At 42.3% G+C, this 24271-nt stretch overlaps 1 protein-coding gene across 4 annotated transcripts in view; it reads right to left on the reverse strand.

Annotated features, from left to right (window-relative positions):
* Positions 1–646: 646 nt before the first annotated feature.
* The window catches only part of MAST3 (microtubule associated serine/threonine kinase 3), a 79225-nt gene continuing 55600 nt past the window's right edge, over positions 647–24271 (reverse strand). For all 4 annotated transcript variants that reach the window (XM_066574539.1, XM_066574537.1, XM_066574538.1 and 1 more), the window contains 7 exons: positions 21966–22165; positions 19384–19584; positions 18005–18231; positions 17804–17926; positions 11764–11900; positions 10824–11005; positions 647–4777 (listed from right to left, as the gene is read on the reverse strand). In XM_066574539.1, coding sequence (XP_066430636.1) covers positions 3738–4777; positions 10824–11005; positions 11764–11900; positions 17804–17926; positions 18005–18231; positions 19384–19584; positions 21966–22165 — 2110 coding nt within the window. In that variant the 3' untranslated portion in view covers positions 647–3737. The remainder of the gene's footprint in view (positions 4778–10823; positions 11006–11763; positions 11901–17803; positions 17927–18004; positions 18232–19383; positions 19585–21965; positions 22166–24271) is intronic.

Below are 24271 nucleotides of genomic sequence, written 5' to 3' on the forward strand. Positions count from 1 at the left end.
TATAACGGTGCTTTCTAAAAACTTTTGATGTGTCACAGGGACCTGTCAAATGTTTTGATTGCTAGGTGGTCTGGGAGCCGAGACTCCCACCAACTGCTAGAATGAACTACATGAAGTACTAGTTTGAGCGCCATCACTGCTCGCTAGATCATGATGTGCCCATAGCCTTCTTTTGAGTCAGTCTTCTACTAGCCAATAATGACTGTGCTTTAACTGGCTCATTCTAGTGATTGATGGTGGTGGAAGAGGGGGCAGTCTTAGCAGTCGGACCCCGGGGATCCAAATTTTTGACATCTCCCTATAACATGTTAAAAGGATTTAGAAAGTTTAGTTCCAGTTTTATGTACAACACAATTTTGGGTGCAAGTGCTGCTGTAGGACGTAACAAGATGCAACTATAGATATAAAGGTGGAAGGGAAGTTTGGAAAACAGATATAGGTGGCTTGACTAGAAGGCAGCTGTTAAGTGGTTGTTCTGTTATCCCTGGAAGTCCGTGGCACTGGAACATTGTAGTGAAATAGGGAGGAATGGAATCTGCCAGGTACCAACATATAACATATCCTGGAATTTCTCAAATCACTAAAGACATTAAAATACAGGTTGCAAATTGTAGCAAAGCAAACATAAGTGAACACGATGACCTGCTTCAACAAAAATATTTTAATTTTTTGGAAAGAGCTTCACCAGCCTTCAATATACCTGGAGATTTGGTGATGGGTCAAGATAGCCAAAAGCTGGCTTCTGGGCGTTTGGTGCCTATCGGGCCAACGATCAATAGCGATTTCAACAATAAAATATGAACGTTTGATTCGGTTTAACGGAGAAAGGGCAATAAGCCACAAGCAGACATTCTTGGCAAAGGCTTATCGTGAGTGCAAATAAAGGATTAGGCAAGACAAACCCCATCTTTCACCTCCTTCCTCCTCCACCCCACCCAGACATTTGCCATCAGGAAAATGAGAGGCCTGCACAGATTAGATAACTGGCTAATAGTCTGTTTGGCCAACATTTATCTAAAGTGTATGGATATTTCTGGACTTAAAGCTTTCAGGTTATATTTTCTGCTTTACCAGCTAATTCAGCAAAAACAGTAAAAGTTTTCAACTTTTTCTGCAATATGTGATATATGTTCCTTGCACAGCTTGTGTCACAGTTTCCAGACTGGCCTGTTAGATTCCTTCTCTCGCATTAATTTCCTTACATTACTACATGAACGATTTCCCTTAACTTATTTTAGCCTTTGTTAAAAAGGACTTTCCATGACTTCTAATATTGATCACCTACCCTAAGGATAGGTCATCAATAGCCAATCAGTGGGGGTACACCACTCAGGGCCCCCGCTGATCAGCTGTTTGAAGAGGCCATAGAGCTCATGCGTGTGCTATAGCCTCTTGACTGCATATCAGTCAAAGCCCCGTACACTTTGTAGTGGTAGAGCAGCTGAATACCATTGACTTCAAGAGGGGGCGACAGAGAGGGTGTTGAGCCTGTTATAAGGATAAGTCATCAATATTTTAGGCCTGGTAAACCGCTTTATAGTCTATAGACACCCTTGGGGGGGCAATTTTATTTCCTACTTGCATATATGTATTTTGGGCTGACAACTATTTTTGTAGTAGAGTTTAATTAAATATAAAAAAATCTCTTCTTGAGACTTTGTCTTCTGTCCCTGTACACGTCTCAATAGAAGGTCCATCAGTGTGGTGGACTGATGGCGTGGTTCTCCTCTGCTCTCCTCTCCTGCATGTTTTAGGCTGCTAATTTAGGACAGAGTTAAACCGGAGAAAAAGTGTACAAAACTTTTAAATTAAACCCTACAGAAACAAATGATTGTCAGACCAAAATATATGCATTTAAGTGGAAAAGAAGCTTTTAAAGGGGTATGCCGGAGACACTCAACATTTTAAAAATTTCCATAACCTTTCTTCTTAATACCATTATTCCAAGCATCCATCTAAATAGTCCAACTGTACTCTGGTACCTTTTTTTGGCCGACCTGCGCCCCCGCAGCTTTTAAGCCAGCTTTAGATGTCTACTGCTATTGAAAATGGCTGACAGGGAGTGCAAAAACTCCGTCTCCCACAATGCCCCACTGCCGGTTAGGAGTCTGCATTCACAACTCTACAAGCTGAGTCGTTACTGAACTGAAGGCACCAATCACACCTGACCAGTAAAACAAGTCGTGCAGAACGCGTGGGTCGCGACCACTGGTACCAATGGAAAACTAAGCAGGGGAACAATCACAGGAAAAGCAGATTTGTAAAACAAGTTATAAAACATGTAATTTTGCAATATAATGTTATCACCTTATGAAGCATATAACTTTCACTTTGAATTGGCGGAATACCCTCTTAAGTATCACCCATAAGACAAATAATAGCGTACCATTAAATACACTTTACCAATAATTACTTTGTATGAGGGTAATATGTACACAGACGTGTGTATACAGTATATTGATAGACTTCTTGCCTCGATATAGATGGCTGCAGTATTCGTGTCGTTTCACATTTAGGTTTCTGTGGCAGGTTTTTTTTTTAAGCCAAAGCCAGAAGTGAATTCAGCATGAAGTACAAGTCCTTCCTTTATGTTTCCCAAATCTTCTGAATCCACTTCCTGGCCTTGGTTTGAAAAACTGCAGAAAATTTACCACAAAAGTCTGTATGAAACCTTACCCTTAGGATTTTTTGGGAAAATACCTCTGTAGTTCTTGATGCAGTTTTTTGAGCCAAAGACAGGTGTGGGGAATCAAAGGGCTCGTGAAATAAAAAGGAAGCATTTCTTCTACCTGCCGCAACCACTTCTAGCTTTGGCTCAAACAAACTGCAGCAAAAAAAAAAAAAGAAGGCAAAATAAGTGCACAACCAAATGAAACACCTCTATTTTCATCGTTTTCCTCTTATAAAGGGGAAAATATGTGTAATAGCTGCGCTTGTTTTTCCTATGTTTTGCGCCATACTTCAGAAACCGTCCCCACCCTAAAGTTTCTACGTAATCAAAGTCAATACGCCCCACAGGCTTTTTGCATGTTTAAGTAGAAGCCTGCTCTCTATTCTTGTTGTTGGTCGTAGGCTAACTGACAAACTGCATGCATGTGCTATTTTCTGAGAGGTCCCAGGTGACCGTTACAATAGGCTACCTGGGACAACAGGTAGGTCCACAGCTAATGTGTGTGTTCGGTGGTGGAAGACCCTGGGATCTCCATAGTGCAGGTAAGTAAAGCACCTAAACTTCAGGGAAAATCCTTTTTTTTTTCAGTCTTAACCAAAGTTTAAAATTTAAAAACATTGTAATCTTAGTATTAAAAATCCAAATCCACAACTTGTAACCTTGAATAGTTTTCACGTCTGAAAACTAAACAAGGAGCGTTCAGAAGACAAAGTAGATGGCGTTGCAGCTGTATTCCTGTATAAGCAGTATTTTCAAGTTTGTCAATCTAGATTGATGAAATGAAAGCACTGAAGGAGTTAAACACAGATGACACATTTTCTACTTGAGGTTGAACTGTAAAAATTAAGAAAAAAATGCATGCCACCGATATCATATTTAAATACAAGTACAGTAAAATGTTTCCAAAGTATCAAAACCATACCATGAAAGTTAAATTACATAAAAAAGTAACAATGAAAAGCTCCCTCTCCTAGGCTCACACTTCTCAAATCTTGGCATCCTTTAGACGTGTGTGAGGATTCGAGGCATCGTAGTTCATCCATAAAGTCAGAGCCACCCAAGGAGCTCAGCTTGTTGTCTTTACAGATTGTTCTGATGGTTCATGTTCTTTGCTCTTACCCCCTTTGGTACTCTCCATTTGCACATCAGAAAACAGCTGCTTAGGAGTAAGATGAGCTTCAGCCGGTTTTTCTGGACTAGCAGCTGAAGGCTCTGGCAACCACGACACGAGAGAGCATCCGTCTGTGCTTGTAGGCTGCGGAGGATAAAATGCTTGGCACTCCCATTGCCCAGCGGCTTTGTCTTGCTCCTCGCTTTCAGAAGTCTGAACAGCAATTTGTGGCACTAAGTGGCACTGCCGCTCATGGGCTGTATTCAGCGAGGACATACTTGCCGGTCTTGCTTGGACCCATGAGGTTTGGTGGGGCAGGCGTTCCCACAGCACAAAGTTTCCTTCAGTTTTTTGGCCTTCAGAAACACATTCTCCTCCCACGGTCTCCAGCTCATCGAAGCTAACTTCTTGGACAGCTTCCTGTTTTTTGAAGGAATCCCTTCTCTCAGAGAGGTTAAGCCTCCTCATAACTACTACTTCTGAATCACGCTCATGTTTTTCTGTTCCCCAGTCTTTATTATGACTAAAAGTATCAGATGTACCATCCGTGCCATCAGAGGATTCCTCCCAGGGCTGGATTTCTGGAGGTGTTGTCTTCCGGCTACAATTAAAGTGGCTGGCCATCTTCTCTACTGACTGTACTCTTTTTAAAAGAGGTGACCGAGGAGCTTCTGTCACTCTGTTACGTGCTCCTTGCCGTACAATGGCAGGAGGTGACAAAGTCTTGCCCTGAAAAACACCATGACTGGTCCTTGAGTGTCCAGGCAACAGAGGAGAGGGAGACCGTTGTGGGGAGAGAGGTGCCTGATGAGCAGGTGATGGAGTGCAAGCCAATGGAGATGGGGGAATACTGCTTGTAGACTTCCTTCGTCCCACCTTGTAACGCTGTCCACTGAGCTTAGGTGCTAAACATTGCAGTGAACTTGGCCGAATGTGACCTGCAGGTGAGCTCGGTGTACTAGAGCATGGCGAGGTACTCTGAGGTGACAGGTTATCTAGAAGACAGAAAAAAGGGTGTGTTTTAAAATTTTTTTTTTTACTGTGAATTCGCGGCTCTCATGCATGAATTCACATTCAGTGTTAAATGTTTGCTAACATGAGGCTATACACTGTGTGCTGTATCACTGGATACTGTATAGAGACTTCACTTTCAAGAAAATTTGCATAAAATCAATAGTACAGGAGAAAAAAAAGAAACACTAATATATCAGAGAAATACGTCTTTCTTCACTTATCAGGCTCATATCCTCCTCCCTTCTAAACGGTAGACAAGAGGGCCTAACAACTCACTGACCATAGAAGTCTATGCGGAGAGGGGAGGAAGCAGGAGACGCACACAAATATTCCTACAGCCAATAGTGTTTTATTGTCTCTCAGCTACTGAACTCACATCTACACTGCTCAGTAGCACTCTATACTGTTTTCCATGCTGCTGCTTATCTGTATATGAGACACAGAGATAAGGGGGTACCATCTCCTCTTTTCTGTATCTGCACTGTATGAGAAACATCATAGCAGCTAGTCTCCACCCACCAGTTTAAGGAACAACTCAGAAATAGAAATGGAACCTGCAGAGTGAAAAACTGCTAACTAAAAAAATGCATGCAAAGCTACTCCTCATGATGTCCATATATACAAGAACATATACATATTTAGTTATAGATATAGAAATAGACACATATAGAGATATGAAGATATATAAATAACAGATAGATTTCCATGAAATGTGCCTTAAACGGTATCCTGCATACATACTGCACAACTCTTCAGCAGAAATAGTAACTAATCAGATGCAGTGGGGATAAAAAGGATTATGGAGAGGGGAAAAAAAAGGATCTGTTTCTATATTTTATTGTGTGATTTGCTGTTCATCCCCATTCACTTGAATATGGATAAGCTGCAATACCAGAAACAGCCTATCAACAGACGAGGCACTACTTCTGTGGGGAAAAAAATGGATTGTTTTTTGTAACCCTTCAGTCACATTAAATAATGCCCAGATATCAGTATACGTATGTAACAGACCGCATACAATATTGTTACTGCATTAACTCATATACTTAATTAAGTTATTAAATTATGTAATGAACTTATGTACTTAAAGCCTTCTAGTACTCTTCCAGGTAGATTTCAGTCTCTGAAACCACAACGATTTTAACCCCTTAACGACATATGCAAGTATGTAAGTTATGAGCCTCAAGGGAAGGTAAGAAGCAGACACAGGAACCAAGCTCACTTCAAACCGGAGGGATATCAGCTGTTTTTGACAGCTGCAGGCAAAGGCTGTGGCCAGAGCCACATACAATGCGGCAGTTTTAACGGCTTAGATGCCACAGTCAATGTCGACTGTCCCACGAAAGCAGCTGCCAGTGGAAATGTCAGAAATATGAAAATATATAAATGCCAAAATTGTATTTTTTGTCACCTGGCCACTGAAAAAAAAATTGACAGTTGGGGGGGTAGAGCGAAGAGATCCTTGAGGCTAGTCCTGAACTGGCACATCCTAATAAGTTGGCATTCCTCTCATCTGCCAACTTTGCAATTACATGATTGTCACTGCTGCAGCAAGACATGGCTTCTGACCACCAGGGGGCTGTCTCCTCCAGTAAGAAGGTGAATAGGGAAGCAGGGCAGGCTAGACAGGTCCTCGTAGTGGGAGACTCAATTTTTAGGGGGACAGACATGGTAATCTGCCACAAAGACTGGGATCATCAAACATTGTGTTGTCTTCAAGGCTCTTGGGTTTGACATATTGTGGATCAGGTTTACAGATTACTGGAGTCATGGTGGACATTGGTACCAATGACAAAGTTAGAGGAAGGTGGAAGGACCCTTAAAACAATTTCAGGGACATAGGCTGTAAGCCAAGGACATCCAAAGTAGCATTATATCTGTGCCACACCAGAAAGGTAGTGGGAGATTATAGAGAGAAAACTACATAGTGACATAGTGAGAACAACTGAGATCCAGTTAGACAAAAGCAGTGACTGGGCGCTGAACTTACAGGGTTATAGTATGTTCAAAAAAGTAATGTAAAAAAGCTGAAAATGGGAGGGCTTTATGTAAAATCCTGTTTAAAACCCACACTATGAGAAGATGAACATGTGGAGTCTATCGGTAGAAATACATGGAGGGAAAAACAATAAAAAAAAAATCCTCAGAGGTTTTCTATAGAACAAGAAATATAACAGAAGCCGCTGAAAATCTATTCCTGAGGCAAATCGATAAAGCAGCTAATCACAGGTCACTATTAATTATTCGAATATATACTGGGAGGCCAAAAACTGCAGATCTCATAAAGGTAACAAGTTTGTCAATTGCTAAAGATAATTACGTTACCCAACTTTTACAGGACCCAACTAGAGGGATGGCCATTTTGGACTTATTACCCAACAGACATGACAGATTAACAGGGGTGCAGATCAGGGTGATCTGGGAAATAGCGACCGTAATATAATACATTTCCACTTGTTTTTGAATAGTGAGTTTTGCCAGTGGGCCACAAAATTACTAAACTTCAGGAAGGCGAAGTTCAATTAACTTAAAGTTGCCCTTAAAGGAGATGTCCCGAGGCAGCAAGTGGGTCTATACACTTCTGTATGGCCATAATAATGCACTTTGTAATGTACATTGTGCATTAATTATGAGCCATACAGAAGTTATAAAAAGTTTTATACTTACCTGCTCCGTTGCTAGCGTCCTCGTCTCCATGGAGCCGACTAATTTTTGGCCTCCGATGGCCAAATTAGCCGCGCTTGCGCAGTCCGGGTCTTCTGCAGTCTTCTATGGGGCTCCGTGTAGCTCCGTGTAGCTCCGCCCCGTCACGTGCCGATTCCAGCCAATCAGGAGGCTGGAATCGGCAGTGGACCGCACAGAAGAGCTGCGGTCCACGGAGGAAGAGGCCATCTTCAGCGGTGAGTAGAGAAGTCACCGGAGCGCGGGGATTAAGGTAAGCGCTCCGGTGAGCTTTCTTTACCTCCCTGCATCGGGGTTGTCTCGCGCCGAACGGGGGGGGGGTTGAAAAAAAAAAAAACCCGTTTCGGCGCGGGACAACCCCTTTAACCTTATTGACGCGACAGGGTTATGTCCTCAAAAATAAGTAGGCAATAAATAAACAAAATTTAAAACCATATTAGATACTTACTGTGAGCGGTTCATACCTGACAGGAATAAAAAGGGTTAGTAATGGGAGAAAACCAATGTGGCTAAAGAAGAATGTAAAGGGGACAATACACAAGAAAAAGAAAGTATTTAAACTACTAAAACAAGAAGGCAGCGAAGAATCACATACATGGTAAATAATGTTCGGAGGGTCAGAATGTGGTGACAAAAGGCAAATATTTTTGAATGTTTAATTTTTTTTAGAAGTAGTAAAGCAGAATAAAATACATAAAAGTTATCCCAACAACTGTACTGACCCAAACAATAACGTTAACATGTCATTTAGACTCCTCCCAAAAATGCCACGATTGCCATTACATTTCGATATCACCCTGCTACCTTTATTCCATGAGTTGGTACGATAAAGGCATTACTATATGTATAGTTTTATTTTTGTAATAGTATATATTACGGGAAAAAAGGTAATGCCACCAAATTGAGGGTGCACATAAATAAATTAATTTAAAAAAAATAAACTTTTTTTTTTGTATGAACATGAATTCAACAGCTGCTTTTATGCAACTGCTTTCTTTACAGCATTCACTGTGCAACTTAAATCTAGTATTACATTTATACGAGTGTCGTTCCAATTATGGCGATACCATAGAAGTATTGCCACAAGGGGCAAGATAGGTTCGGGTCCCAGACTTTTAAGGAATTTTCAGCAGATAAAGCATAAGTCTAAGATGGGAATACCCTTTTCACTATTTTTTTTAGTGCCACTTGAGAATTTCAGAAGGCGATTTGATTGGTTCTCAAAGGCTTTGGTATATTCAGCACACCAAAGCATTGCTATTCATCAGTAATGAACTAATAGGTAATCTGTAGAGATGCAAATTTGGCACTGCTTGACAGGTCATGGACACCCCCTCCATCTTTCCAACGACCCAGATACTCTGCTCAATATTGATCCTGCCATCTAGGAATTTAAAGCGCCCGTCAAGGATTCTTTTCAAATTGATGATTTTCTTCGCAATAGGTCATCAGTAAAATATTGGCGAGGGTCCAACATTGGGCAGCCTCGATGATCAGCTGCTTGGCTCTGGCAAACATCTAATCGTAGAGCCCTGACGATCTTCTATTGATGACCTATCTCCGGAATAGGTCATAAATAGAGATGAGCGAGCATACTCGTCCGAGCTTGATGCTCGTTCGAGTATTAGGGTGCTCGAGATGCTCGTTACTCGAGATGAGCACCACGCGGTACTCGTCTTGATTAAACGAGCACTGACCATTGAATTCAATGGAGCCGGCAATACAGCCGGCTCAATAGAAAGCAATGGGCTGCCGGCGAGCGCGGGAGGAATTTTCAGGAAGGGCTTAAAAATATAAGCCCTTACCTGAAAATCATCCTTAAGGGTGCGTTCAGACGAGCGTGTTTTGGTGCGTGCATACGCACGCACAAAAACACGTTTGTATTTACAACACTGCATTCCCTATGGTGTGTGCACATGTCTGTACTTTGCAGGTGTGTGCCTGCAAAGATAGGACATGCGTGCACCATAGGGAATGCACGCATTGTTTTCAATGGAGCCGCGGCTGCTGCCGGCGGCTCCATTGAAAACAATGGCCTGCTGGCTCCCTGCATTCCTTTTCAGGGAAGGACTTTACATATAAGCCCTTCCCTGAAAAAGAAAGATTTTAGTGTAAAAAAAGAATAAAAATGCAGGCATTCTCTTCAATGGAGTCACTGCTGCTGCCGGCGACTGCATTGAAGACAATGGTCTGTGGCACACCTGAATTCTTTTTCAGGGAAGGGCTTTACAATTCACACCCATTCATGAATTCAGGGAAAGGCTTATATTTTTAAGCCCTTCCCGAAAATTCATCCCGCGCTCGCTGGCAGCCAATTGTTTTCAATGGAGCCGGCTGTATTGCCGGCTCCATTGAATTCAGTAGGCTAACATCGTTAACGGGGGGGGGGGGGGGGGGGGGCCGTCTCACTCTTGCCACTATTGTGGCTTAACGAGCACTCGAGCACTCGAACATTTTGGTGCTCGCTCATCTCTAGTCATAAATTATAAAAAAAATGTAAATCCTGGAAAACTCCTTTAAGGCACTAGTACCGACCTCTGATGTCTTTCCTATGGCCACTGCTAGTTAAGATCAGCATTGTCACAGGGGCTCTGCAGTACAGAGGGATTTAGAGGGTTTTTTCGGAACTCAAAAATGGGTAAATGGTCGATAGATGGTGTAAAATAAAAAAAAAAAAAAAAGCACACTTGCCTCCTTGAGTGGCTTTCCTTCGACTGCTGCAGCCCCCATTCCCTTCCTAACCCCATAGGAAGATGGCTGCAGTCTCTGTGCACGTGACTGCTTAGCAAATCAAAGGTTTCAGATTCCAGTAGTCAAGTGCCATTCATGGCAGATTCACAGCTGAAACCTGTGACTGGCTGAGCAGTCGCATGTTCAACGAATGGCATGCAACTACAGCTGGGTTCAGAGTGGAGCTCCAGCGCTGGAAGGAGATGTACTGAAGGAGGAGAGTATGCCTTCTTTTTTAATTTTACATCATTGTCAAGCTTTTGTTTTTTTTTTGAATTCCAGGAAACACCTTTTTTTTTTTTTTTAAAATTAAAAAAAGATGCTGCCTAGCAACTGATCTCCTACACAGCTGCGACCTAGATAGTCATTCAGTGGGGTAGCAACTGATTAAACAACTAATCCCACTGACATATTCACTTCAGGCTGGAGCCCTCCTGTGAACTGAAAATACCACTTAATAGTTAAAATTGGAAAATCACACTATAAAAAGTCTCTATATAACCATGGCCTTAATTGCATGCAAATTACATTTTTATAATACACTACTGGCAGTGTATTATCATCATCATTCCTATTTGCAGCCTGAAGGCACTATGAGAACTATATAACACTTACCAGGCGGCATATCAGGAGCAGGACTCCGACTAGGGGTGGTGGGACCAGGGGACAGGCTGTGGGTTGGAGATGCTGGAAGGCTCTCACTAGAAGACAACGACTGATGAAGTCCTGAGGAAAAGCTCTTACTGGTTTGTAATACTGTTGATTGCTTAGAGATTTTCTTGAAGAGAGAACGTTTTCTACATAGAAACACAAAGGTAATTATAGTTTGTCAGAACTAAAAAAGTTAGAAAACACCGGTAATAATTCCAAACACCTCAATATAAGTTGCATATCACTGAAAAGTAACACAGCTTTCTAACCCCATGCTACTCCAATAATGCAAGTTACAAAGCCCCAGGCTGGTTGTTCACTCCAGGCTGCAGCGACGGTCAACGCCAGTAAATTACTGACTGCAGCTGTGATGTTATAATGGCACATCCCGGTGGCCAATGATCAGTAGCCATGGCTACTAGGGCGGATCACCTGTACAATAGACTGTGGAGTTACTGGTGGTAGCGACTACAATAGATTGTGGACTGACGAACCACAGATTTTAGACTGTGGAATGACTAACAGACCTAAGTTTGCAGAAAAATGTATTCACTATATTCTGGCCACTAGTGGGCGCACAGCTGCTTACTGCACAGGGATATACATTTATCTCAACAGCACAGCATGCAATAAGCTCCGATGCCCCCTTTAGTGGCAGCCAGAATGCAAGGTTTTAGATCTGTGTCTATACAGCATAACCTCCAGGCTGCATCTGGCTCCAAAGTGCAGACATTTAGAAGCCAAGTCATTTCTGGGCCACTTCCGCAATTGGCTCATAGGTTGTTGTGCATTGGTTGACTACAACAGAATTTACCATGTGTAGCTGGCAATTTCTGTAAACTATTAGATTGTAAACCCAAGTAAATCCAAGCAATACCAGCGTTTCTCTAAACCCCATCCTTACCTGTCCTGACTCTCCCTTTTCCTGCTTTTCTTTGTCCTTCTGGCCATACGGCCTTTACAGCTGTTCTTTCTGGCTGGACCAATCTTTATTGAAGTGTTTTCTAACGGGGTGGTCCTCAATGATACTTTAGTGCCACTCTGTAATTAACGTACAATAATGTCAGACATTACCCAGTGCACCACAATCTACCCCACTGAAAAGGCCAAATCTGGCTTCATGCATACCAAGAGCACATGCCAATGCAAGAAATAAAAGCCTTTGCCTTTTCTTATGCCAATAACAAAATTTTCATGTTCCCCCCCCCCCCCCCCATTCTGCGCTCAATATACCATAATGACAAAAGTGAAAATATAATGATTCAAATCTTAGTTTTTTATTTTTATAACATTTACAAACATTTTGCATTGGCAGAAGTATTCACAAACTTTAGTATGCCCTTTTAGCTCTGAAGGACTCTCATTTCTCTTCATGATCTTTGAGATGTTTCTACGTCCCAATTGGAGTCACCTGCGATAAATGCAGCTGATTGAACATAATTTTAACCCCTTAAAGCTGCAGGGCGTACATTTACGTCCTGCAGCGTCGGGGTAAGGTATGAAGGGAGATCGGACAGCAATCTCTCTCCATACAACGCGGGCTCCGGCTGGTTCTTAGAGCAGACACCCGCCGGCAATAGCTTTGATAAGCGGCGAGGCTCATTGGAGATGTTAACCCTTTTGATGCTGCTTTCAATTCTGACAGCGTCATTTAAATCCCTCTGGCGATTTTCAGGGGTCCTGTATGGCCCCCTTGTTATGAGATCGCAGGGAGCCGTGTGGGTGTCATGGCAGCCGTGGGCCTTATGAAAGACCCAAAGGCTGTCACGGCAGAATGCCTATCAAGGCAACAAATGCAAGCAGTCTGATCAGTAAAGTGGGTGAGCCTGAAGGGAGAATGTCTGCTGAAAATTACGATATAGTAGGAATAACGGAAACATGGCTTGATGATAAGTGCGATTGAGTGGTGAATTTACAGGGTTACAATCTCTTCAGAAGAGACCGTAGGAGCTAGAAAGGGGGAGGGGTATGTCTGTACGTTAAACCGTACTTAATGCCGAATCTACGAGAAGATATAGGTGCAGGAGTTGAACGTGTGGAATCTCTGTAGGTAGAAATACAGGGAGAATACAAAAGCTGGGGTTTTCCATAGGCCAACAGAAGAAACTAAAATTTTATTTAGGTAAATAGAAGAGGTGTCAAACCACAATAAAGTAATTATTTGGTGAGACTTTAATTATCTGGATATAACATGGGAAAATGAAACCTGCAAATCTCACAAGGGTGATAAGCTCTTGAGAACAATTAAAGATAACCTCCTTACCCAACTTATGCAAGAGCCAGCTAGCGGGAGGGCCACTCTGGAATTATTATTAACTAACAAACCAGACAGAATCACGAGGGTGCAGGTGCAGGGACACTTGGGAAATAGTGACCACAATATAATTAATTTCCAGCTGTCATTTAATAAGAAGCCTTATCATAGAGCAACAAAAAAACTAAACTTTAGTAAAGCAAAATTTGATCAGCTTAGAACTATGATCGGTAACATTAATTGGGACAACACCCTCAAAAATATCAAAAATATCAGCTCCAATTTACAAAAAGAGGACCAAAAGTGAGCCTGGTAACTATGTGGCTCGACAAGACTAAGGGGGTAATAAACGAAAAAAAGAAAGTGTTTAAACTACTAAAACAAAAAGGCAGCGAAGAAGCGCTAAAATCATACAGGAAAAAAATGAATTATGTAAAGAAAATATAAAAATTGCTGAGGCGGCGGCAGAGAGACTGATCACCAAAAGAGAGCAAAAATAATCCTAAACTATTCTTCAATTATGTAAACAGTAAAAGGATTTGCACTGAGAGCAGTGGCCCGCTAACAAATAATGCAGGAGAAACCATAGAAGACGATGGGGCGGGGGAAGGGGGAAGGCAAATCTATTAAATAATTTCTCCTCTAGTATATTCACGAATGAAATTGAAATGTGACACAAGATGCAGAGGAATAAAACGAACCTTCACTAAATATTGCATGCCTAACACAGGAGGAAGTGAAAAATCAGTTAAAGAGGATCAAAGTCGATAAATCACTGGGTCCAGAGGGTTCTAAGGAAACTAAGTGACGTGATAGCTAGACCGCTATTTCTTATATTTATGGACACTATTGAGACCGGGGTTGTACCACTGGATTGGCGCATTGCCATGTGGTTCCAATATACAAAAAGGGGTTTAAAAGGGAGCCTGGTAACTACAGGCTGGTAAGTCTCACTTTAATATCCTACCATCCTAAAATACCTCAAGGAAACCAACAGCATAACCCCTTATCAGCATGGGTTTTTATGAGAGGTAGGTCGATCATGTCAGACCAATTTGATTAGCTTCTACAATGAAGTAAGTTCTAGGTTGGACCTGAGAGTCTATTGATCTCGTATATCTGGATTTCTCTAAAGCATTTGACACCTTGCTGCGTAATAGATTGATATATAAAGTGAGACAGCTCGGATTGGGCGAAAACATGCGTCTCTGGGTAAAGAACTGACTCAGAGATAGAAAACAGAGGGTAATAATAAAATGGTTCGTAATCTAATTGGGCCACCACTGCTAGTGGGGTGCCACAGGGTTTAGTATTAGTCCCCACTATGTTCAACATATTTACCAATGACCTGATAGAGGGACTACACAGTAAAATATCGATATTTGCAGATGATACAAAATTATACAAGACAATTAATACAGCGGAGGACAATATGCGGCTACAAAACGAACTGCAAAACATTTTCTGCTGCACTGAACGTTCCCAAGAGTCTAGCGGCCTCCGTAATTCTTACATGGAAGAACCACCACCAAGACTCTTCCTAGAGCCGCTGGCCCACCAAACTAAGTAATCGGGGGAGAAGGGCTTTGGGAAAAGAGGTGACCAAGAACCCAATGGTCACTCTGGCTGAGCTCTAAAGATCCTGGGTGCAGATGGGAGAAACTTCCAGAAGGTCAACCATCACTGCAGCCTCCACCAATCTGGGCTTTATAGCAGAGCAGCCAGAGATAAGTCTCTCCTCAGTAAAAGACACATGAAAGCCACCTAAAGAACCCTCAGACTGTGAGAAACAAGATTCTCTGCTCTGATGAAACCAAGATTGGAGGTTTTGGCCTCAATTCTAAGCATTATGTCTGGAGGAAACTAGGCGCCGCTCATCACCTGCCCAATAACATCCCAACAGTGAAGCCTGGTGATGGAGCATCATGCTAGGGGACAGGAAGACCGGTCAGCGTTGAATGCAGGAAAGTACTGAGATATTCTTTGAGTCCAATTGACCTCAGCCTGGGCAGAAGTTTCACCTTGCAACAGGACACTGACTCTAAGCACACAGCCATGACAAAACAGAAAGGACTTAGGGACAACTCTATGAATGTCCTTGAGTGACCCAGAGCCCTGATCAACCCGATCGACCATCTCTAGAGAGAACTGAGAATGACTAATAAAAAGATCTAACATTCTTTTTTCACTTTCTTATTATGGGGTATTAGGTGAAGAATGATTGGGAAAAAACTTGACATTTTTTTAAATTTGCACAAGGCCCCAACATAAAAAAAGTGAAATTCTTCAGTGGATTTAGAAATAATAGTTATAATACAGAGGCGTCTGCCATAATGCGGTTACATGAAAAACTCGGGTGGGAAACCAACATGGAAGTCCCTTTGCATGTTGCCCCACTAGCCTACTAAGGGCTCCTGCACAAAAATTGCAAAGCACAAACTTGCGATGCGTTTTTAACATTAGAAAGTCCTATTGACAATCGTGTGAAAAAAAAAGTGCAAGAAAAACACAAGTGTGCAGGAGCCCTTATGGGAAGTTTTGAAAAGCCTCTGCAGGTTTTTCTTTTATTCTTAGCGCATCTAATAAAAATATTTCAAGGTAAACTTTGTAATTAAGTTCGTCATACAGGGAAGCCATGGAAAATTAGCCTGCACCAGTATCTATGAAAGCTGACTAAAAGAAAATGTCTTGGCTGCCCATCGCAACCAATCACAGCACAGCTTTCATTTTACCATAGCAGTATAAGAAATGAAAGCTGCTCTGTGATTGGTTTCTTTGGGCAACGAAGACTTTCTTTTAGACAACTCTCCTAAGAGTGCAGTGCTGGCCTACTTTTCTGTGGCCACCCTGAAGATGCTATGGTGATGAGTGTGAGGCACATCATGTAGTTTTGATTAGAGATGAGCGAGCACGCTCGGTTAAGGCAGTTACTCGAGGGAGCATCGCTCTTCTCGAGTAACTGCATATTGGTCCGAGCAGAGAGAGAGAGAGATCTCTCTTACTCTTCCCCCAGCGCCCCCCCCCCCCCCCGAATCTGGTCGGACCAGTATGCAGTTACTCGAGAAGAGCGATGCTCACTCATCTCTATACATAATGCTTTCACAGGAGGGCAGAGTTGTTTTGATAACAGACCCGACCACATCAGGCCAAGATGTGTATATATGTTAGATAACTACTATATAATATTTAAGTATAATGTGGTCTGTCAGTCTTCTATTACGTCAGCCGACATTTAACCAGAGAAAATGGCACAGCATGCTGTATTATAATATCCAGGTTAGGATCTGCACCAAAGGGGTCGTACAGGGCCTATGATGCAGATGTTTACACGGGCTAAAAAATACTGCTTATGTGTAACCAGCCACATTTGAGTATATAAATAATTACATTGCCAGAACTAGGCGGTTGGGTCCCATGTCGCGCAGATCAAGAGAGAGAAAGGATTTTAAAAGCAGCTATGTATAACAAAAAAGTTAAAAAAAAAGTACCATAACTAAAAATCTAAATAAATAAAACTTTTTGCTTCAAACGTGTAGCTCCAACTTCAATTATTCGCTAACAGATGCTAATGACTGAGTAGTTTATGCCAGAGTGGAGAGGTGGCTGGTGAGATGTGCACCAAACGTATTTAAAGGCTCACTCTTGTTAACAAATCTGGCACTTTTTGAAATCTCTTCCCATGCTGTGAGCAAACATCACTTTAACCATTTCAGGATCTTAATGGAGTCAAATTTGAAACAACTAAGGGGCAACTGTTCCTTGGTCCTCAAAGGGTTAACCGCAATCACATCAAATAAATGTGGCCTAAACTACATCTCCTGGGACACCTTTACAACTTTTGTAGTCGCTTTTCAAATTTGACAAGTGCAGGAAAAATTGTGCAAAATTTGCACGCACTCCAGAGTAACTTTAAAAGATTGCCATGTTATGTGAAAACCCGGCATATAAGATTGACAGATGTGAACCGCCGACAGAAGTCACGCCACTTTCTGACCGTCACTGCCTTGACAAGTGGCATTGTAGCATTTCTGCTTGTTGCTAGGGAGCAACTAGGAACATTTTAAAGAGTTCACTACATTCTTCACAAAAGTGGCGACAGGAAAACAAGAAAGGAAATGTTTTAGCAATGAAGTTATTTGCATTAGATTGCTACAAGGATGGTGATTACGGTCTGATTACGAGGGTCCCCACCCTGATAACTAGGATAGGTGGCCCGAGCTCCCATTCCTGCGCACTGCACCACCGCAGGCTGACAAACACGAGTGCCTCCACAATGTTGGGACCCCGGGCAAGCAGGCCTCTAGCACCTATCGCATGGAAAGGGATAAGGGGAAAGTGGGGGAAACCCTTTTAAACGTAAAACGAAGGCTGACTTCATACGAGCACAAGTATTTTTTCATGCGTATTGGTGGAATGGGTGTTGTGTATTTGCACACAAATAGGCGTATTTAACAGTACCGTTCGCGCACGAAAGTTGTGCACAATTGTACAAGCAACAATACACGCACCGATGCTCTGAGCCGTTGAAACGGCCATTTAGTTTCCCAGAGTTCAAAATGCTGTTTCCTGCATGTTTGCACTGGAGTGCGACTAAAATGCGATCGCCAAATACGCGCACGTGAAGGAAGCCATTGAACTCAATGGTTCTGTTTTCGCAAACACAACCTCACAGCTACATATGAAAATATACCTTCAAAAGAAGCTCTACCACATCCATGTGCACCAAGCCAAGGACAGACTCTCCGTTCACATGTGTAATCAAGTCGCCAGCCCTCAACCCCGCTTCGTGAGCTGGACTTCCATCTTCTACGCTCTGGGGGAATACAAGAAAAGATTCAACAAGCTTCCAGAATAAAGTGATTAATACCGTATGACAGAATGCGTCACTTACCCAAACCATGTGGTGGACAGTATACACGTCACTCTCTCCCATGTAAACACGGATAGCACGCAAAGTGAAGCCATATTTTTTGCCAGAACTATGTATAATTATGGGGGGCCGCAGACTTGTAACTGCCACAGCTGCGTCTCGGCTGGGTGAAGAGTCCCTGGATGAGGGATTAGATGACAGAGAATGTGGAGATATGGGGCTCATGAGGGATCCACTACCAAAATCATCTGTAAAACAAACCAATTTTTAGTATCCCATGGGCAAAAATACAGCAAAATTCATATATAATTTGTGTGTGTGTGAATTTAACCATTAAAACAAACAAGAAAAAACAGAACCATATAGACCATGACCATAGTGAAACAGATTAACCCCTAAGTGACAGCCCTATAGTGTTGTTACGTCCTGCAGAAGCAGGACATGTATGAAGGGAGATCACAGGGCGACATCACCCACGATGTATGAAGTGACGTCTGTTTCTGACACCCGGCAGCAACAGCTGCAATGAGCCACGCGGCTTATCAGGGCTGTTAATCCTTTAAATCCGCATTTAAATCCCTGCAATGAGCTCACCGGGAGCCATGCGGGTGTCATGGCAGCCGGGGGCCTTCTGACAGTCCCCAGGGCTGTCATGGCAGAATGCCCATCAAGTCATCCCCGTTGGGCAGTTCGATAGACTGCCTGCCCAATCACAGTATGATGTAATGATGTGGCATTACATCATACTGCAGGAGAGATCAAAGCATCATAAGTTGCGGTCCCCTAAAAAAAAAAAAAAAGTTAGGCCAAGATTTTCAGTGCATTACACGGTATATTAAATAGTACAATAGAAAAATACAAGTCGTCCCGCAAAAAACAAGCCCTCATAGAGCGACGTGGAAGGATAAATAAAGGAGTTATGATTTTTTAAAACAGGAGGGGGGGGGGGGGGTGAACGAAAACAAAAATGGAAGAAAGAAGGAAAGAGCTCTGTCACTAAGTAGTTAAAACATCCACCGTAACCAGGTAAAAGAAAACATTTGATGCTGTGTACAAATTTCCGAGCAGCAGGAATACTTGTTCAAGTGGATGTTCTGCACCACGCAGTATCAATGGCTGACATGACATTTCATTGACACTGGGCAGTGAAGGCCATCCCCATAACGTTTAACTTCTTCAGGTATCAATTATAAGATAATTGAAGCCATCAGCCTTTACAGCTGAACTGGGGTATGGGTTAAAAAACAGAAAAAAAACAAACAAAAAAAATGGAGGACACAGCGACGGCGCAGTTGTTAAGATAGGTGGAGCTTGTCAGAGAACGGGATCGTACTTCTACCTTTAACAGTAGTTTTTCAAACATTACTGCAGCAATTGACGTTTTACTATATACGTCTCACCTGAGGTAATAATTAATGAAAGTGCAGAAACAGATGCAGATTTGGGAACACGGCTTCCAGAAGTAGAGCTTTGTTGTTTTTCAGGCGTCTCTCTTTGACCCCGTAGTCGCCGACTCAGGCCGGGTTCCAGAGTGCGAGGAGTCGAGTTTTTGGCTCCAGTGCTGTTACTGCGCAGACGAGTTCGGCTTAGACTTACTATATCTGCCAAACAATGATATATTAACCAATTAATAGTCCAATTATCATTCCCTACTGTACTGCTGTATTAATAAATTACTATTTACACAACACTATATGAATTTATATAGCAGGGCTCCAGTCGGCAACCATTTTGGTCACCAATGCACCCAAAATTTTGCAAAACCGTGACAAGACTGGCATTGAGGCTGTAGTAAAGCAGCTTTCCTTTGTATCTAGCGCACCTGACCACGCACTGTACTGGACCAGCTGGGGAGGAATCACCATGTGTGCTGGTCATTCTGCTGTATCCCTGCTGTGTTCCCCTCAGCAATGCCTGTGACCATGTAAGTAACCAGATTAGTGCTGCCTGCAGCTGCCATCGCCGTGCGGAGGGACGCCAGGCTGCCATCTCTATGAGGAACTCGCTGTTACTAACGTGGAGATGAGTGCGAGTGTCCAAAGAACCATTGGGGTATTTAAATGTCATTGTCAGAATTGACAGCAGCCTTTACAGAGTTAACAGCTATGGATAGAGTTTGTGCTGATCGTGGCTGTTGCAGACGGGTGTTTGCCATCATAGGCAGCTAGAATGTCAGGTTGTGCTGCTGGAGTCTGTTGTTCTACAGGGTTCCAGGAGCACACCTTCACAGGTGAGGGATCATTTAGCTGGCTGGGTGTGGTTTGTTCTTGCCAGCCAATCCCCAAGGTCTGAGCTCATATATAAATACAGGCCTCTTTCAGTGTCTGTTTGGTGTCCAGGGTGAGCAGTCTTGTTTCCTTCTGTGTAGCTTGTGTTCTATTACATTTGTGTGCAGCTTGCTGTGTGACTTGTGTCCTGTTACCTTGGTGTTGCAGCTTGCTGTGTAAACTGTGTCCTGTGCTGCTGGATCATGTGTCTCGTTAGAGTAGGGACCGCGAGACACATGATTCAGCATATCTCTCTCTCTCTCCTGCTCCCCCATGCTCACTCCGGCCCCCCGAATCTTTTGGCACGAGCGGGCATGTACTCAAAAATGGCAATACTCGCTCGAGTAATTTGCCTTAGCGAGTACGCTCGCTCAGCTCTAGTCCTAACCTATGTCTTTGGGTCACATTCGTGTGGGCCCGATACCTATTTGCCCACGTGAAACCTGCCTTGTATGAAAAGATATCTGGTAGCAGTCCCTCTCCATACAATCCCTGAACACCCAGGACCTAAATGTATGGCCTGTGGTGTTAAGGGGTTAATATACTCAAAAAGGAGCAGATTTGGGTATTTAATTACAAACAAACAGGTACACAACCAGAACATCCATGAAAAGAGGAAGGTTCAAAGCTTACGACATACCAGTTAGTTCCATTTTCTGCCACATCGCAGTGCTGGGCATCTCGTTCACAGTTTATTGGTCCCTGAGGTGCGTAAGATAGTACGCGTTCAACATGGGCGCCATGTGCTTCACGGCAATCATTAAACTAGTAGCCCATGATGAGGCAGACGTTTTTGGAATAGATAACGGAATTCACTTGAACAATGGATTTATACTTAGTAAACTCAGACACACAAAACGATTTATTCTAGGGTGTTGCCATTTTCTTGTAAACTGTTAACATTGAGAAACAGCGCTGCGTTGTGGCAGAAAATGATAGTTACCGGTATGTCATATAAAAAAACCAAGACCTTGAATCTTCCTCTTTTCAGGGATGTGTGGATTGTGTTACCTATCTTTTGTAGTTTGTAAATAAATTCCCAAATCTGCTCCTCTTTTTTTAATAACCCTGTATACACATACATGGCAGGTGAGGCCACATTCTGTCATGAAAAGCTAATGCATGAAAAAAAAATCTATCAGTAGCCGAGAGCAACCAAACAAAAATAAGCTCCAATTTCTCAGGGAACAATGAAAACTGCCCCCCAATTGGCAGCTTTGGGTAACGATTACACTTTGCTCTTACAAAAGTTTTGATGAACACCTCCAGTCTTCACATTTATTACTTTCTATATATTACTCTATAACTCTAACTTTACCAGTCTTAACAAAAGCATTTCCTTACCTAAACCAAACCCCTCTGTACGCTGCCTGATAACATGCTCCCTGTTCTACTGACTGCAACCCTGCTAGCCGCTATCAACCGCCCCTGGCAATCACAACGATTCAGTCACCACACAGCTGAATGTCTGACCATTGTCTATGTGTATAGCATCCCTCACTCTCCATACCGCGCACATCTCCAGCCCCTTTACCTTCTGTACCCCCCATTACTTGTAGTATGTAAGCTCGTTGGAGCAGGAATCTCACCCCTATTGTTTCCATCAACTGATTACTATGCAACCGTGGTTTTTGTATTTTTCTCTGTCTCCCCCTGTTTTTGTAAGCGCTGCAGAATATATTGGCTCTATACAAATAAAGATTATTATTACTTACCACAAAGTGATGGTTTTGAGGATGCCCCTAAAGTGAACATTGGTTTGTCAGACTTGTGGTCAGAGGTCTCATCTTCAGAAGAAAATGCAAATTTTGGCATGGTATCCAAGCTACAGGTACTTGTTAGCACACATGGACTAGCACTTCGTTCACTCAGCCATGAATGATGGGAAGAGCCAGAAGAAGTCCAGGACCTTAACCTAAAATCAGCAACAATGTGGGGAAAAAGTTACACATTATCATCATTGAGAACTATTAGACGACAAGAATTGTAAAGTAATCAAATAACTTCCAACAACTATGCTCATTGCAATGGGGTTGTCAGAGTTAACACTTATGTTAAAACTGCGAAAACATAAAAGAGCGGCTCCAGGTGTCCCTGCTGAAGTAACGTTTACAGGCTGCAGTCAGCCTTTGCTGTCCCATAAACAGACAGATGTAGCCAATTACGGAGCGCAATCATTGCTGTCAATCACTGCTAGCTCCGCCCACTGGACTGTTCAGCTCAGAACGTGCAGAGGTTTAATTCAATAAAACACAAGTTATGCGGAGTCTTTCCCCATAAAACTATATCTGTCTGCTCAGCTGCTCCTGATCTACAACATCATGCCTGCAATCTGAGCAGCAAGTTCAAGCTTACCAATTCCATTTCAAACCCCCAAGACTGTTAATTTTCTTGGAATACAAATTTATAAAAATCGTTAATGCTTAAAACACAAGACTAAATCTATTGGAATGATTTATGGCAGGTTACAACATCTGAGAGATCTGGTCCAAAGATAGTGGGGACAGCAGGTCTGTGAACCAACATCAATTTAGAGACAACGTTCTCTATCTGAACTGAGGGGGGTATGTTTAGACCTGACAATTTGTTGTTTGCACAAGGAATGTCAGAATGACCGGTATTTAAACTGAACGATTAGTGAACGAACCAATGATGATTTTTATGTCTGCATAAAACGGAACAAACAAAACCGAACAATTTACAGTTAGTCATTCGAGCGTTGGCTGCGTTTACACCGAATCATTCATTTTCACTTGTTTGAAAGATTTTTTGAATAAATGGTTCCATGTTTTTCGGAATATCAATCACGCCAATTCTCTGATGCTTTTGTGTATATATTTGTTTTTTTTCAGATATTTTGTTATACCAGCCTGATAAAGAGACCCAGTTTGTCTTATAAACAGCATAAATAAAACCAACACCCAAATAAAGAAAAATAAACAGAAAGTTGACAGCTGAAGAAGAGCACGTGGTCCATCTAAGCCCACCTTTATATTATTTCCTTTCTCTTAGGCTAGATCTATGCTAATCCCAACCACATCTGCTAGAAATTTGTCTTTCAGTAAATCTCTTGACATTGCTCCTGATATTCCTCCCAACTAATCTCAGATTGTCGCCCCCCCCCCCCCCCCCGTTTTAAGCGTTTCATTTATTAATAAAACACTCCCCTTTACAACTTTAATATAAACATTTCCATCATGTCACCTCTCCCTTCTTCCCTCCAGGCTCTACAAGTTACAGTCTTTAAGGCTTTTTAAAGTTTTCTTCTTGAGACCTCCCACCATTTTGAACTGGTTCTATTTCCTCAATGTCTTTCTGTAGATGAGGTGTCCAGAACGGTCCCCAGTATTGCAGATGCATTCTCAGCAGAGCTCTATACAGCAGGATCACAATCTCCCCTTTTCTACTTGTTATACAGTGGAGCTTGAAAATTTGTGAAGCCTTCAGAATTTCCTAAATTTCTGCATATTTGATCTAACACTACATCAGATTTTCGTACAAATTCTAAGAGTAGATAAACAGAACAAATCAAAAATATTATACTTAGATTCTATATATGGGATAATTTTCCTCAATAAATAAATAACTGAGTGGCAAAAGTTTGTGAACCTTCAGTTTCGGTATCTGATGTGCCCCCCTTGTGTAACAATAACTACATCTAAATGTTTCTGGTAATTGGTGATTAGTCCTGCACATCAGCTTGGAGGAATTGTATCCCCTCCCTCCTTACAAAACAGCTTCACTCCGTTATGTTGGTGGTTCTCACTCGCTTCAGGTCCTTCCACAACATTTCTGTAGGATTAAAGTCAGGACTTTCACTTGGCCATTCCAAAACGTTAGCCGCCTTCTTCTTTAGCCATTCTTTTGTAGAAGGACGTGTTGTTTCTCTTGAAGAGTCGTTCTCTTGCTGCATGACCAACGTTCTCCTGAGATTCATCAGATGTCCTGACGTTCTCCTTTAGAATTTGCTGGTGTAATTCCGAATTCATTGTTCCATCAATGATGGCAAGCCGGCCTGGGC

This window comes from Eleutherodactylus coqui, chromosome 7 (assembly GCF_035609145.1).
Source record: "Eleutherodactylus coqui strain aEleCoq1 chromosome 7, aEleCoq1.hap1, whole genome shotgun sequence".
NCBI lineage: Eukaryota > Metazoa > Chordata > Amphibia > Anura > Eleutherodactylidae > Eleutherodactylus > Eleutherodactylus coqui.